Source organism: Limulus polyphemus, unplaced genomic scaffold (genome assembly GCF_000517525.1).
Source record: "Limulus polyphemus unplaced genomic scaffold, Limulus_polyphemus-2.1.2 Scaffold3537, whole genome shotgun sequence".
Taxonomy (NCBI): domain Eukaryota; kingdom Metazoa; phylum Arthropoda; class Merostomata; order Xiphosura; family Limulidae; genus Limulus; species Limulus polyphemus.
In genome coordinates, this window is record NW_013669147.1 from 28743 (window position 1) to 46557 (window position 17815).

The following is a 17815-nucleotide window of genomic DNA, read 5'->3' on the forward strand; positions in this document are numbered from 1 at the left end:
AAGTTTTTCTTCATTACCCATTTAAGCCGTCTCCAGCCATTATTAGTCTCAAAGTGGGTTCCTCGTCATCGAATCATCATATATATATTACTTTGTAAAATGTTATAACTAGGATGATTCTAAAGTGTTTTACATTATAAAGTTAATAACTTGGCTTAAAGATCAACCAATTTTAAGGCTAAGACTGAAAATTCTTAGAGAGCCAAGTAATGGCTTTCAAGGAATTCCACACAAAAAAATAATAACTGTTAAAAAAAAACCTATTGTGGACCATATACGACAAATATATATATATATATTTATGGGCCATCACCTAATAGGAGTTTCCTTATAATGCACCAACACCCCCAATATGCAGGTTAAAATTATTTTTTTTCAGGGTAATAATGGTATATCAATAAATACATAGTCCGGCACACTAACCACTGGGCCATACTCAGCCCCATAGATTGTGATGATGATGAAATTACTGTTAACATTGTAAGGTATCGTTATAAGCACAAGCTCCTATATAATATCAAATGATTCAATGGGTTTTTTTTCTCTGCACCATTTGTGATTAACAAATAATTAGTTTATAGAGATGAGGAAAACAGTTTTTATCATAAATGATACTGCAATTGAACTTTGACAATGGTCAGCATAGATTTACACTGGACAGAACAAAGTTACTACATGTATACAACATTTACATAATAAATTATATATAATGCAGAGAGTTGGATCTACATAAGGTAACCGTTATGTTAATAGCTCATCCAAACTCCAACTATGATACTACTCTCTTCTTTCTATCCTTTTTTGTTTCCCCAAGGTTTAATTAGACGAGTTGTTTATAAAGATGCCATATATGATGATAGACAGAAAAGTAAAGATGTAAGGAAAGAGTACTTTACAAATGATTAAATCCATACCTTTTTCGGTATCAGATTTATGATTACCTCATAACAATTATCTTGTACGTTTTTAGTAAATTAAGCTTTAAGTTTCTGTCTTATATTTCTCATAATACATTCCTCAAACACTGATAATACAGAACTTACACTCACCATATCTTCTGATATTCAAATTAAACTTGCAGCTTAAATTAACATGTTGGAAAAAGTACAGTAACAGAAAGTGTAGCTGATGTAACAATTGTTGGTTTCTGGTTAGGAAAATAAATATTTTAAATGTTTTTATTTTATATCAAGTGTATACCACTATTATGTTTGCATCACCTAACACTACTTCGTGAAATCAGTAGTATCAAACAACAACTACCAACATAGAAATACTTCTTTATATTAGCTCTTTGTTTAATCCAAATTTTATTTACTCTTTAAAGATCAATTTACAAGAAAAAAAAAAGCCTTACACACATAAAAAATGCAAAATGTCTTTAATATAATTATTTTTTAACAAGATAAATAGTCATTGGTTAAACCCTAAAGAAATTTTTACTTGAAACTTAAAAAAAAAAAAAATCAAATCACCAAAAAATATTTTGGTTCACAGAAGTCAGTAATAATAGCTACAAATATAATATATATAAATGAACATTTACTTAATGACAGAACAAACAGTAAATTGATTAATGCACTAATATTTTACAAATTACCATGTTGCTACCTTTTGTACATTTTATTTAAAGTGATATGCTCTTAGAGTGTAAGGCAAACATTAATTATTCCCACTTTGAAAAGATGTTTCACTTCTACATTGATGGCAGAATAGACAAAATGTCAGAAAGATGCAAAGGAATTACGACGTATTTATCTTTCATTATCAGATCTAGTGTATCAATCACTGAAACTTTTTTCATCATAATAATTATGTTATATTTTCCAGGAATTTTATGAGATACCATACCATTCATTAGCCTCTGAATGAAGTTTAAATAAGTTTAACCCCATTTTTTAGCCAAATAAAATATATTTAATTACTGAATATATCTATATTTGCTCCAAAAATAACCAAGACAAATATAAACTGGTAGAGACATGTTAGAAGTAATTGATTAATTTTCTATATACTCTTGATTATATATATATAACCAATAACTAAATCAAATTAACCATTTTGAAATCACTAAACATTTTGGAATTATATAGTTAATTCTTATGCTCTTCAGTTGAAATCTGATAACTTTAATTTTCCAGAGTGTAATAACTGTGTGTATAGATTTTTTCATTATTTCAAAAGAATATTTTGATTTATAGATCAGTTTCACACTCAGTTTGGTCCTCGCATTAAAAACACAAGCATATAAAGAGCCAAAAATAAATTTTTAGTTACATTTAGTGTTTGAAAGCAAAATTTTGCATTCCCAGAGTTAAAACATTCGGAGAGAACAACCACACTGAAAATTAGTAATAAACAAAAAAAATCTGGTCCGTTTTCATATTCCATCAACTTAAATTTACCATTAAAAAAAGAAAGCAGCCATCTACTTGGTTTTACTGAAAAATAAGTAAATTTGTATTAATCTATTTAACAGTGCTTTTGATTAACCAGACAATGTTTGGTGTTCAAGAAGTTTCTAATCCTGAAGTGATCTCGACTATAATTACAAATGATTACTGGATTCAGTTTAGTAGATGGGTTTTGGAAGTTTGAAAACAATAGTCCTTGTTATATTAATAGAATTTAAATGGTAACGTTTAATCAAACCAACTGTAGTTGATGATCTGTCTCAAATGAAGTTCCAAAAACAAAAGTAAAAAAAAATAAGATTGTGATATAATATTTATTTATTATTAGACTAAGTAAGAATTCATTATTTTAAAAAAAAAGTCAACAAAACCGAAAAATGCCGAGTTGTCTGAGCAATTTATTAATTTCAGTTTATCAATAACAATTATAAACAAGTTTTTCCTAATGAATGGAAGAAAAACGAGACAGAACATCATCCTGCATTTATTACTTGAATCTTAAACATTACAATTTTGGAAAAAATGATAAAAAATAGAATATGCATCTGAGAAGAAATGGTTGTCTTAATAATTAAAAAAAGTTATCCATGACCTTAGAAGAAATATCATATTAAAAAAAACAATAATGTTTCAAAATAAGATTCTCATGTTGAAAAAAAAAATTTCTGATAACCACACATCTTTCACAGGCTTTAGTAAATTGCTCTATTTTAAACTTTTATCAAAAAGATATTTAAATGTATTTTGTTAACTTATATAAATACTGAGTTCAGTAACATTCTACCTAATTTTTCAGATTGACAGTTCTGAAGACATTTCTATAACGACTTCGTAAAGTTGTAACAGTATCACTTCTTTAAAGATATTCTGAAAAATATCAAATTTCTAAGGCAACGTTTTCCACATCAAAAAGACACTTGTTACCACAATCAAAAGGAAAAAATAACAGTTTTAAGAGAGAAAAAAAAAGTAAAATACTTTTAATTGGTCCTTGTTTTTGGGCTTGAAAACATTAAGATTAACTGACAATAAATTTGGTTTTGAACATAGAATGAACAAATTATATGTCAACAACTATTGACAACACTCTGAGTTTAAAGGTCATGAAAAAGATATAAGAAATGTCAAAGTTCAAAGATGTATTTGAAACTTCTTAAAACTAGTCCAAGTTAATTTTAATTATAAGGCAACACTTTTAGTGCAATATAATCCAAACAATTAACCTTAACAACATCAACAACAACAGAAAACGTCACAAACACATAAATGCACAATTTACTTATAACTGGCCATGCAATACTTTATGGAATCAAACAACGAAACGGTAATACAAAGTCAAATAAAATGAGTATATGTACAAAATGAAAAGCATAAAATATAAACGAACACAATTACAATACTTCAGTTAATCGCTATAAAATTTTCTTTCAGCTGTGAAGTTATACAGAATACCTATATTTTAAAAATTAGCAAAGTGGAATGGTAATAGGTTGGATTTTATTTATAAAAAATTTAAAGTCAACAGGTGTTTTCGTATGTTTGTATTTCAGTTTTTTTAATCTGCACTAAAACGTTTTTTTTTCAAAGATTCTTAAAACAATCAGATGTTTAAGTTTTCTCATTCTGCAAATAAAGTTTAATATCAGAAGGACACAGAGGATAAACATCACCCATGTTTGAAAATATCGGTTACTAAAACGGATCAATCAATGTTGCTCGAGCTTATGCAATCTGGAGCAAGAAAAGCAACATCGAAGCACCCTTCACACAGGTATTGCATGCAGATCTATTATTTAAAATAGTTAAAATAATAATAATTAATCTTTCTTAACACTTTTATCAATTCTAGTAGTTGCTAAAATTTCATAATTCACAAATAAGCAGGTGTTATAAGCTGCTAAAATTTAGTAATTCACAAATAAGCTGGTGTTATAAGCTGCTAAAATTTAGTAATTCACAAATAAGCTGGTGTTATAAGCTGCTAAAATTTAATAATTCACAAATAAGCAGGTGTTATAAGCCACTAAAATTTAATAATTCACAAATAAGCTGGTGTTATAAGCTGCTAAACTTTAATAATTCACAAATAAGCTGGTGTTATAAGCTGCTAAACTTTAATAATTCACAAATAAGCTGGTGTTATAAGCTGCTAAACTTTAATAATTCACAAATAAGCAGGTGTTATAAGCTGCTAAACTTTAATAATTACAAATAAGCAGGTGTTATAAGCCAGATGGAACGTAATATGGCTATACTTCATTTTGGGATTGATTTTTGCTTCAAGACTGCAGTTCATTTAATTTGAAAGTTAAATATTTGTTTCCAAATCTTAAGTTTCGATACTTCTGACAAGCACTATTACTCATATCTTCTAGAACAGTGGTTCCCAACCTTCTTCCGGCTAGCTCCTATTCCAAAATTTCACAGACTTTTTCATACAATGTCAACTTTTTAAATTACTTTTGAATTGTAAAACAATATATCTCCGTATTAATACTAGAAATAAACGACCTTATACCACTAATTTTGAAGCTTTGTACTGTCAGTTTCAGTTTGTGTTTTAGTGAACACTTCTGAAGAAGTTGTAAAGCAAAACGTTGAGTAAACCCCAACATTTTTTTTTTTATCTTCTAACGAGACAGTGTAGTAGCAAAACTTGAAAAAATGTGCAAGTCACCAAATAACAAAGCCAATATATCCTAACACCATAAAAGAAGGACTGGTTTTTAATCAATGAAATAAAACCTAATAAGTTAAGTTTACAAAAGATAGCTGCCATGAAATCTTGCATAATTTTCCTTAATTTCTACCTTTTAGTTATCCAAAAGTATCCCTTACTAGATTGTAATGCCATAATCTATCATATCCAACAAATCTGTGTATGATAGACCATACCAGTTGGATAAGTGTTACATGACATAATGTGATATCTGTTATTCTGTACTACACTAAGGAAGGCATAAAACCAGATCATAATGTCATAGTCTATGATATCTAACAAATCTGTGTTACATTTAGATAGGCATTACTGTGCCATCCATGCTACACTAATAAAACCTTTGCTGTTCACAGATAAAAATAAGTATATTTCAGTAACTTTATTACACATCTGTTACAGAACTTGTGTCTAAGCTCAAACCAAAGCTAATTTAAAGTAATTTAATCTTATTTGATTTAAGTTATTCATAGAACATGTGAATAAATTACTGTACATAATAACTAGTTCATGGAACAGCCAGTTGTAAAATTTAAACTTCAGTCAATCAAAACTTTATCTGACCTATTCTGAATAATGGTGCGATAGACTAAGCTCATACTACGTATTGTTCACGTACTCACAAGATTCATTAATAATACTGATTGTTCGCTTGAGTACCAGCTTCACCAATGTGTTTATGGATATATTCGGTATATGAAACTTCAAGCTCGATACCTTTCACTTCAATTTCTGAGATTAATTTGTATGTCTAGCCTATTTATTTAATTCTTTCATACGATCATTCCATTTATTAGTGATTTTAAAATGTCAATTTATACAGATTACAGTAGCTGAAATGAAAATACCAACATAATAATAGCACCAAGTTTTGATGATACAAATCTAAAAGCACACATGACAATATAATAATAATGAGTTACCCATTTCATCACACCTCTAAATAATGTTCTAAATTCAAATCAAACAACTAAGTTCTCGGACAATGAATTCACAAAAATAAAGATGAAAAAATACTGCAAATTGTGAAATAACAAGAATGAAAATGTCAATGAATAATTAATGAAAAATATGAAATTTTAAAACTTAAGTGTTCAAACACTCCTAACACTCAAGTGCTGCTTTGTCATATCCAGAAAACAATTCACAAGAAAGAGTTCTTCTGTACTGTATATCATATAAGTATAATAAAAAAATGACTACAAAGAAAAATTATGGCTTGCATATGAATCTTGTTTCATGTCTAAAAATATCTTTAACCTTCTTTGTAACATGAAATTATACACAAAAGCCACATACCATATTTCTCAAATAACATAATATTTGTAGTTATATACATGCAGTACATATATATATATATATATGTATATTTCTTCATCACGCAAAAGAAAAAACTTAGCTTGCCTTTAATTCCCTGATCAGCTAAGTACCTTTAGCTGCTGGTGGAGGGAGATAAAAAGAAGGCCATACCAATTTAATTCTAATGATTTTTCCCCTACTCGGTGGTTTCGTAAGGTATGGTGCCCAAAACCACCTTTTGTTTTTACAACTTCTTCAAATACTTGGTCTTCTTGATGAGAATACAAGAACACGTGAGGGCACCATTTGCTTTTTGCAGCTCACTCACATTCAGAGCGATCTTGTTGAAGTCTACTTTCTCTTCAAACACCTACAGAAGAAATTCATGCTACGATTATTGGATGATAAGAAGACTAGTAACAAGAGTTTTTGTGACGAACTTTTCAAAAATACCTCGTGTCCAGCAAACAGATGAACAGCATAAAAAATAAGAAATGAAGTTTCAATTTAAAAAACAACAACATACAACTTTAAAAGTAGTAAAAACAATTTTTCTAACAAACATATCAAAAATACATTAAATATAGCACACAAATTCATAGTTTCAAATATTAAAAACAAAGTAGTCCAAATATATAGACTAATCAGAAACACTCAAAGAAATAATCTTACACTTCATTCATACTTTTAAATGAATTAAATATTAATGTTGGGCACATAGTAGCAAAATAAATAGAACAAAGTAAATTATGTACATCTACAGAAAATGTAAGGTTGCTTGATATAATTTGTCACTTCAATCAAACAATTTATTTATTAAACTGTGATGTATCATGTGGTTTTCACACAATTACAGGATGCTGTTACTGTGTTGTACAGAACTACATATAATTTTAAGTAGTCTATGAAAACAGAAATATATTTTTTTGAACATGAGGAACTTCCAAAAGATCAGAAATAATTTTCATTTCAGCTAAATATACAATAATAAAGTTCAAACCAACATTGCAACAATGTGTAACTAAAAGCTTTCGATTATATAGCACCTTCAACAAATAAAAAAAAAACAATAAAATTGAAATACATCCTTGATTCATCAGCTGAGAAGTGTAAATATTTCAAAAATTAAGCCTATTAAAGAAATACCTTAATACTTTCTGGAAACTCTGCAGCATGAATCAAGGTCCCATTGGCATAAATACAGTTTGCAGCACCTGGATCTGGAACTGTGACTGTCTGGTATCGAAAAGATGCCTCCTGCTCGATCCTCTGTTATAACGAGAATTCACCGACTTTGTATGTCAGATACTTATCTATCAGAACTGATAGTGCATGAAATAAACCAGCTGTTTTTGTGTGTTCTGAAGTAAATTATGACCCTGTTATTAACAGTATTGGTTGATCTCCTTTCAATGGTTTAATGTGAATTTATGTTAAATTGCATATAGGTCACATGACGTACTAACAAGTTATAAATAGTTTAGCACTGTCTTGTAATTCACTCCTGAAGATGACGTTGCAACTTCGAAACATGTAGAGTAGCCAAGTTTTTGAAGGCCATAGATAGGCCTAAATAAAATGTTTTTAATTGTGTACCAGTTTTAACATTGAATATTATTTATGATTTTAACTTTATACACAAGTGCCAAAATACAATAATTTATGATTTTAACTAAGGAAAGGTTTACTTTTATTCCTATATTGAAATTACTTCTTTTACCAAGGTAGATTTTCCTAATTTGTTTTCATTACATGATAAATATGAAGTTATCACCAAATGTAATATCACAGTAATATTTTTCTGTAAGAATAACAGTTCATTACTGCTATTTTGATTTTATTACTATTCAGAGCTAATGAAACCCCTTTAGTACAGAAATAAAGCTACGGATCAAAGTTATTAAAATATTTTTTGTACATATATATACAAGAATATAAAACTACATTTTAAACATTTGTTTATACTGATAAAAAAAATGTGTAGGGTAGCAGCCATGAGTGCTGATAAGTAATTAAAGAAATTAAGTCTGGTGAGTTTTTGCTGTCAAAATACCTTCAGTACACTCTTGCTCTCCTTCCCTTCGCTGACACAAAGAATGTCGGGTCCTGCCATAGACAACAGACTCTTCAGATGCAACTTATGACTCACTCTGATGGGTGTCACTGGATATTCTGGAAAAGCTGCAGCTAAAGCACAGGCTCCAGCTTCATTTGTACGATCAGTAAGACCAACAAAAAATTCTCGGCCTATAGCAAAGAAAGTTTCTTACATACAACTTCAAGTATTTAAAGTTTCTTACATGCAACTTCGAGTATTCAAAGTTTCTTACATGCAACTTCGAGTATTTAAAGTTTCTTACATGCAACTTCAAGTATTTAAAGTTTCTTACATGCAACTTCAAGTATTTAAAGTTTCTTACATGCAACTTCAAGTATTTAAAGTTTCTTACATGCAACTTCGAGTATTTAAAGTTTCTTACATGCAACCTCAAGTATTTAAAGTTTCTTACATGCAACTTCAAGTATTTAAAGTTTCTTACATGCAACTTCGAGTATTTAACTGATTAAAATCAATAAAAAACTACATAACATTTATTCTTCTTTTTTGCACTTAAACACCCCCCCCCCCAAATTTAAGAATAACCCTTGTTTTATGAATTTACACCTCAGAAATATTGAGGTGTACAAGCTAGAATACCTAAAAAATTTTCCGGATACTTTATTTGAATTGATTGTAATTTTGATTAATTATTTTACATGATACTAATTGATGCAATCAATGCTCATTGGTAGCCAATTATATCCTTTAATTGGCCAGCTCTACATGTAACACCAAACACGTTTAATAAGTGACACAAATCAAGTCATTAGAATAAACAAACACCATACTGAAGTTTTAAAGCAAACTTGTACATCTGTTAATCCACATCCAGAATCAAACTGGTACAAGCTCCTATGTGATAGCCATTGTTGTATACAACCTTTACTGGAAAGATGTCACTAATTCTATGCAGAATACCTACACACGAAAATTTGGAAAAGCTACCTCAACATACCGTGCTATATATATATTCTAAATTGATCAACAGTTACTTCAATTGTAACATACTGTAGTGTTACTTTCAGTGCTCATACATTATAATAGCGCGAAGGTTGCAATACTTCCCAGATTACACACCAGGTGCAAGCAGTTAGATGGTACATGTGTCAGAAGATGTTACCTGTAAACAGCACATCACCTCCATCAATTGTTGCTTTTGGGTCGGCAATTTCTATGATTGGCAGTTCCAGCTCCTTTTTAATGATGGTCCTGATAATTTCCACCTAAACAAAATTAAATAAAAAACACAATCAATATAAACCTAAAACATTTTGACACTAAATAGACCCCGAGGTAAAGCCATTATCATAAAATTCACTAAGAACCTTTAGAATCTATACAATAAATCTATGCCGATCAATATAGATCAAATTAAATGGTTTCTAATTCCCTACCGCAAGGGACAATTACTTGGTGTATTCAATGCTTTTAATCACTCAAACCTTACACAGATTTGGGAATAAACACAAAAGAATCTAATCTGGTTTTTGGGAAAAAGTTTGTTACAGAATATTAGAAAACTTATAATACACCGAATTAATACTAAGCCTTTTCCATAGAGCGTCTTCATAGCGAATCGACCCCCCCCCCCTTGAACTATTCGTTTTTTATCCCGTCTTTCCTATATCTGAGCGAGTTTTTTTTTATGTAACGGTAACAATAAAATATTAATAATTTCCAATCTACTAATGGGTATTTCTAATCACAGTATAAAACTTAGTTCTTACAAATGGCAAACGTGATGGATATGATTTATTGGTTTGACATTCGTTCTCAGAGAAACACCTCCTTGTCGCATATGGCGGGGAGTGCGTGCCAAGCACGTGTCTAAAATAAACTCCTAATATCACATCGGTAGGTATGGAGAGTCATCGGGAGTTTGTGTATTACCGTAAATCAAATATTATGTCCCTTGTGCCACAAGCAGCTGGTACTGTGCTGTTCTTTCTAAACCTACATGGAGATGACCACGCCCATTTCTTTATCCACCTGCAGGCACAACTTGGAAAAGTAAAGTTGCAATGACGGAGCCAGTAAAGAGAATTGCAGCACGTTTTTAGTTATAAAAGTATTCTAATTTAACTACTTGTGGTTAGTTATGTCATTGAAACATTTCGTTACCAACTCTTAAAGCCAGATATAAAAATATACAATTATTTCTTATACCTAACCCTAAAATTATTAAAACAACTTTTTTCACGATTTTATTGGTTAGAGGGTTTTTAATAATGTGTGAAAACATAAATAAATCTAAATAAAAAACACATCAATAATGCAGTTATCCTAATGAACTACTGCAGAGTCCTCTATATACTTTACAAAGATAGTTCATGATAAAATAAATTAATGTAATTCTATATAAGTGGATCTCACGGAGAGTGTAACTTTAAAAAAACAACTCGATAATTTGAGGGCTAGCATTAGTCTCGACTTTTGAAGCTTTATCGATTGTAATAAAAATCATAATTATCACTATGTTTTTAAAAATTTTAGTAAAATTATAGGTACATGTTTTTCAGGTCTAATATTTTATTCCACGAGCCTTCAGTAAAAGAAGACACAAAGATAGCCGGTTACAACTAAACAAATATAGGATAATATCTTATTAGGTGTTACTTCGCGCTTCCCTAACTTCATCTTATCCTCAAATGAACTATAATTTAGCCTAACTAGCTTATCGAAAAATTAAAAGTACTACTGAAAAACAAAACAGTAACTGTTCGTATATTAACTCAATTATACCCCGCTATACCTACAAAAGAAAATCCTACGTATTTGATGGTTTAAATCTTATAATTATAAACTCTTTGGAATATTTTATTGCTACAATGATCCTGTATACTGTTGGTATTAAATTTTTTTTTAATCCAAATATATTCAAGTTTGTTTCGTTCTACGGTTGTTTTCTACTGTAATCAATTTAACTATGTAAATACTTTTAAGAGTGTGATATCCAGGTTTTACTGACTCCTATGCTATCCAGGTTTTACTGACTTCTATGCTAGGTTGATTGACCGTATCATGATTTATCTCTTCTTTTTTTCAATGTTGTTTATATTCTGTTATTTAGTACTAGCTGGACTATCGGTCAGTTGGACGGGTGAACTAAATACTTGTTTGTAACAAAGGGTAGGAAATTGTGCTTCTATTTGTTTTTCTTAACATAATAAACATTAAAAGTGCAATAAAAATATATAAAGGTGCCAATACTGAAAAGAAAGATATGCTGTTTTCAAGAATTCTATCAATATGAAACCCCCTCATTGACCTTCCTTATATCATCTTGTATCACTGTGTCAAGTTTGGTGCTGATTGGTCAAGAAATGTTGAAACGTATAAGGAACAGACAGACAGACACACACCGACGTTTAATTACATAAATTATTCTACCCTATGGTCTTCTCTTGCATGATGGGCTGACTACAGATAGACTGGTATTAGTGTCTTGTATATACATTATGCTATCTCTTGAATTCTATTTTTTGTTATTCTTTTTGTTTCTCCAAAATATTTAAATCCAAGTTCGAAAGGGATTTTGCAAATACTTGTTTTTAGAAAAACTTAAACTACCACAGTTTAAATGCTATTTAATTAAAAAATCTGCTATTCTTTATTGATGTAAGTTAAACCGAAGTTACATTTTTTAATATGAAAATACTTTGTTTTCAGGTCTTTCTTTTGAGTACCGAGGGCGCTGACGCCCTTGGATGCTAATGTATTATCAGTGATTCTCCGGCAGATTTACCTGGTGGCGGCGCCATCTCTCCTGGTAGCCGTCCCCAAATCAGGTAGTAAAAAACGAGGGGGATGGCAGCTTCTCAACACCACCTTCCGCCAACTCTTGGACTACTCGTTTACCAACGAATAGTAAAATTGACCAATGCATAATAAAGCCCCCACGGCCGAAAGGACGATCGAACATGTTCGGCGACGGGAATTCGAGCGTCCTAACCACGAAGCCAGGCCAGGTCTTTCTTGGTTATTCAATATTATACGAACAACGAAAGTCTTGTGTCAAAGTATGTCCGTTAAAGATGGCTAAACAATAAATCTGATTTTATTCTCGACTATCATTCCTTGAACGAGTTTCTAGTTGAACACAACCGATTAAAATAAGGCGTTGACCACGAAGAATAACACAAGTACTTGCACAGGCCACCCGGAGGCGCGTGCAAACAATGAGATCATCGTATGGAAATAACGATGACGATATATACCTGTCCACTTCGTTGATCCAACAACGAATTACGCACCGAAATTTCGACGAGCTAAAAGTGTTTATTACCAAGGTTACGCCCACACTGTCTGACGTCCGTACACAATTTCGAAAACTGACCCAATAAACATGTGAAACAAATAAATCAAAGAGAATTCATGAGCCCGTTTCTTTTACCGAGGTAGAAATAAATAACATTAAAGACAGAAAGGTATTAAATGGGCTACATTTTCAGCCGCGGCATAGCGGCTCTGAATTTTTCTTTCAAGTATAAACGTTTAGCTCCATCATCTTCTTGACCGATCTGAGATCTAATTACAGTTTTGGACTCAAGAGGTCAAATCCTTTCGATTGATGTATTTTACCACGCCCAAGATATAATAAAGTAATTTACCCTAATCATGCGTAACATAATTTCAGTTTGAGGGTAGGCCGGTAGAGATCCAGATGATGTTATTGCTGGCGCACAAAAATGTAGCAAATAAAAAGGGGAAAAAGGTATCACAAATTAATTTAATCTAATCCTGTCTAAAAGAATTTCAAGTGCCGCGACTATTGAGGATTTCCTTTTGTTTAATCCAATCATAAGAACAGCATTTTCGTAACTAATTAATTCAGCAATTAACAGTACACGCCTCTATTCGTTACTGAAAATTAACAGATTTCCGGTTTTATTCTGCCAATAGTTTAAATGAAGATAAATAACACACAACCTTTTGGCATCAACACACAAAATACATGGGAGTGTGAAAACTAAAAAATTTGAGTCTTCGAAAATTTATTTCCAACGTCATATAAAATAGTATGAACTTGGAAATGAATTGGTTTGTATATTTGTTATTAAGCGCAAAGCTACACAATAGTCTATCCGTGTTGTACCCCCCCACGGGTATCTAAACTCGATTTTTACTAAGCATCTCTGAAAGTATTGCCTTAAAGTAATAACAGGTAAGTAAACAACAATGTATAAGCATAAGGAAAAGTTTTATTGATGGTGAAACACACTTCCTTTTTGGACAGAACACTGCCTACCCATTATTATATTCAAGTATTAAAGTTAAGTAATAACGACAAATAATAGATTTTGGTTCAAACTGTTTGGTTAATTCAACCTTGAACAGGTAACCTATCTCAGGGGCGGATCCGGAGGGGTTCGATTTGTTTTGAATTTCGCGCAAAGCTACACGAGGGCTATCTGCGCTAGTCGTCCCTAATTTAAGACTAGAGGGAAGGCAGCTAGTCATCACCACCCACCGCCAACCCTTGGGCTACTCTTTTACCAACGAATAGTGGGATTGACCGTCACACTATAACGCCCCCACGGCTGAAAGGGCGAGCATGTTTGGTGGGACGGGGATTCGAAGCCGCGACCCTCAGATTGCGAGTCTGGGATCACTTACGCTCGTATCCCTGTATAGCTTTCCATCTGTAACGTGTAAAGGGTTGAAGATAGCCGTAAAAGATTTTTTTCTTCGATCTAAAACCCACCAGAGGTCTTCGAAGGGGCCCTTCTCGTGGACATGAACACCGCACATAGCATCCCTCATTCTAGCCCATCAGCGAACAGCGCTGGATATAACTTGATTCCGGGGGGTCACTTCAAGATCCTGATTATAAAAGTCAACTCTGCAAATGAAGGAAAATATGTTCTCGATGACAGACGAAAGTATTAGTTGTTCGAACTTCTTATTTGCTAAGGAAATGCGTCAGGAAATGGATTGAAACATTTCAATTCAAAAACAAAATCAACATTTTATTGAAAGAGTCCCTCTTGTTCTTATTTCACTTCTTACTTAAAAAAGAAGAGTACCGTCATCTCTTGACCGATTTGAGATCTAATTACAGCCGCGGCTATTCAATTCTTACTTAAAAAAAGGGAGTACCGTCATATCTTGACCGATTTGAGATCTAATTACAGCCGGGCTACTGATGATTCCCTCTTGTTCTTATTTCAATTCTTACTTAAAAAAGGGGAGTACCGCCATCTCTTGATCATTTGAGATCTAATTACAGCCGCGGCTATTGAAAGAGTCCCTCTTGTTCTTATTTCAATTCTTACTTAAAAAAGGGGAGTACCGCCATCTCTTGACCATTTGAGATCTGATCACAGCCGCGGCTATTGAAAGAGTCCCCCTTGTTCTTGCTCCAATTCTTACTTTAAAAAACGGAAGTTATTTTTTCCAAACAAATAATTTATGAAACATTTCAAATGGATACTGTTGGTGCTCGCGTCCTGGAGTGTTCCCTTCAATTAGTGTTAACTAGTTGGAACAGCGATATTTATAGAGGATACTTTTTAGTTTGCGCGGCATTAAGCGCACGGGGGTGGGGTGTATTGTAAAGTACTCCCACATAAAAGCACCCGTTAAAAGTTCTGTAAACGAAAAGTTGCTATTCTCGTTCGCATTCAGCGTCCTTAAATATATTCCCATGTGTTTCTAATTCTATCTTCAAATAGACATCAGAACCTTTGATGCATGCACACGTAACAATAAACGCATCGTGCACTCGTAACAATAAACATGGCGACCCACCACCACCACTGTTCAATACGAAAGTTGCATAGAACTTTTAAACAATTAATATCACGGATATACAATACTGTGTGGTATTAACAATGAATTACAGTGTCCATAAAAAAAAAACGTATTGTTAGTTTTGGTAGTAATAATGAACTTTAGGAGTGTGTGTGTGTGTGGGGGGGGGGGGGTCTGCAATTTGTTTGTTAAAAAAAAAAGGAAAATAAGGACGCTAATAGAAAAGGTTTGGTTTGGTAGTTGTTAAGCTCAAAGCTACATAATGGGCTATCTGTGCTCTGCCCACCACAGGTATCGAAACCCAGTTTTTAGCGTTTTAAGCCTGCATACTTGCTGCTGAGCTACTGGGGTTGGGGTAAAAGAAAAGGAGAAACAGAAATGTTACAAAACTTAAATTTGACCTCTTACTGATTCGCTCCCAAGGAACTATATTACTTATTTTTCTTGTTAAAAACAAAACAAACTTTCTATTTGCCCTACATCCTACTCTTACACTATATGCCCATAATGTATAAAATTTTAAAAAAATGCCACATTTTGTTGTTGTTGTTGAACAAACTACATTTTGTTGTTGTTGTTGAACAAACTACATTTTGTTGTTGTTGTTGAACAAACTCTGTGATTTGTTAACTAACTACTAGTGGACAGTGTTGAAATTCCACAACTTGTACGTAGTTTGATATCTTTTTAACCGATCGAATGACCGTATCCTGGATAGAGCTGACCGTGAAAAAAAAAAAATTGATCCAGCAGAGTGCAACCCCGACGGACATGACGTCCGTTTTCCTAAATTATATTATATATATATAGGTAAGATTATATCTCTAAGCATATCCGGGCGTCTTTGTGGATTCGATACCACCGACAATATTGTGTTGCAAATTTTTAGTACGAACGAGGGGTATGCGGGTTTTATCAGCTGTATTAATAATTAGACACAAGGGAGGGGGGGATATAAATCAACAAAATCCGTTATTTTAATAAAAATAAGAAGAAAAAGAAATAAATAAAATAATTCTGCAAACCGGTTAGTCTGGTTTAAGCATTTGAGCTGCACAATGTACTATCTGCGCTGTGCCCATCGCAGGGATCGAAACCCGAATTTTAACATCACAAGCAATCGAGTTTATCGCTGAGATACTGTTGGGGGGGGGGGTCATCAAGCCACCCCGAATAATAACTAATCAACACAGTCGCAATATAATAGCATATTTCATCAACGCTAAAGCGGAATAATTGATTACGCCCCCCATTTATGCCAAAAACAGAAAAATTCGCGCTCTGCACTTTAAGGCCGTGGGTGCATTACAAAGATAAAGATCAAATAACTATCCAGTCAGACAAGAGCAGTTCAAGAATTGTCGGTAGGCACTGTTGACTAACTGCTTTCCCCCCTAATCTATCAGTTCAAAATTAGTGCCGGTTTGCAGATACAGTCCTTAAGTAGCTTTGCGTGAATACTCGAAAAAAAAAACGAGCAACAAAACTCCAGTATTCATTGTGTAGTCGTATTTAAAAATAAAATAAAATGTTATATACATTAAATAAAAATACATATGTGGCTTTCACTGCAACTCCTTTAGAAAGTTTGGCTAACAACGACAAAAAAGTAAATTTATCTGGAATAATTAATCACACTTAAGTGAACGCGACTTTAAAACGCTCGTAATGTAACACCCATGTCGGCCTAGAGCACTCAGAAACAAACAAACGCCACCTAACAGGACTTACAAGTGGCGGCATAAAATACCGGATTCCATCCATATATGATCGAGGTGGAAGTTGTTTATTAAAGTTAACACATTTTGTGTTTGAGTTATTCTGACAACGGTTAACAAAAAACACGTTATATATAATGTTACATACATCTCTTATAAGAAAGCACTTTAAGTATTATTTATTTCAAAGTTACCAGAGTTTCGGATACGAAGTAATAGACCTACGATCAACATATACAAGTAATTCACGTGTAAACCACAAATATAACGAGTTTATAATAGGTGTCTAGAAACGTGACCAACAAAACATTGTGTTGATATAAACTTTACCAATATTGGAAATGTGTGCACATACGTAATTCGTAGCTCATAGAAATGGCTGACAGAAGTTCCGGTTTCACTATTTATTGACTTTTAGGAAATACTGAATCATAAACTTGGTTTAAAATGTTGTTATAATTTGAGGGTAGTTAATTCCTTTCATTCACTCAAACATATACATCCTTAGGCACATTATCAGGAATATTCATTAATGGACTTGTTTAGTGGAATTTTTCATAGAACAGACAGCAGCTCTCTGGAATATACAAGTTTTCTACCTCTTCCACTTCCTTCGGTAATACTTTTCTTAGGCTTAAGATGAGAAATGAGAAAACAATGTGGTGCATGTCCCTTTTACTAGGTGCTAAATGTGGTGCATGTTCCTAGCACCTAGTAAAACAATGTGGTGCATGTTCCTAGCACCTAGTAAAACAATGTGGTGCATGTTCCTAGCACCTAGTAAAACAATGTGGTGCATGTTCCTAACACCTAG

The 17815-nt window shown here is 32.4% G+C and overlaps 1 protein-coding gene across 1 annotated transcript in view; it reads right to left on the bottom strand.

Moving 5' to 3' along the window:
• Positions 1-4977: 4977 nt before the first annotated feature.
• The window catches only part of LOC106469544 (N(G),N(G)-dimethylarginine dimethylaminohydrolase 1-like), a 17288-nt gene continuing 4450 nt past the window's right edge, over positions 4978-17815 (bottom strand). The window contains exons 2-5 of the mRNA XM_013930042.2: positions 9651-9753; positions 8483-8676; positions 7576-7698; positions 4978-6799 (exon numbers count right to left, since the gene is read on the bottom strand). Of these exons, the coding sequence (XP_013785496.1) occupies positions 6674-6799; positions 7576-7698; positions 8483-8676; positions 9651-9753 (546 nt within the window). The 3' untranslated portion in view covers positions 4978-6673. The remainder of the gene's footprint in view (positions 6800-7575; positions 7699-8482; positions 8677-9650; positions 9754-17815) is intronic.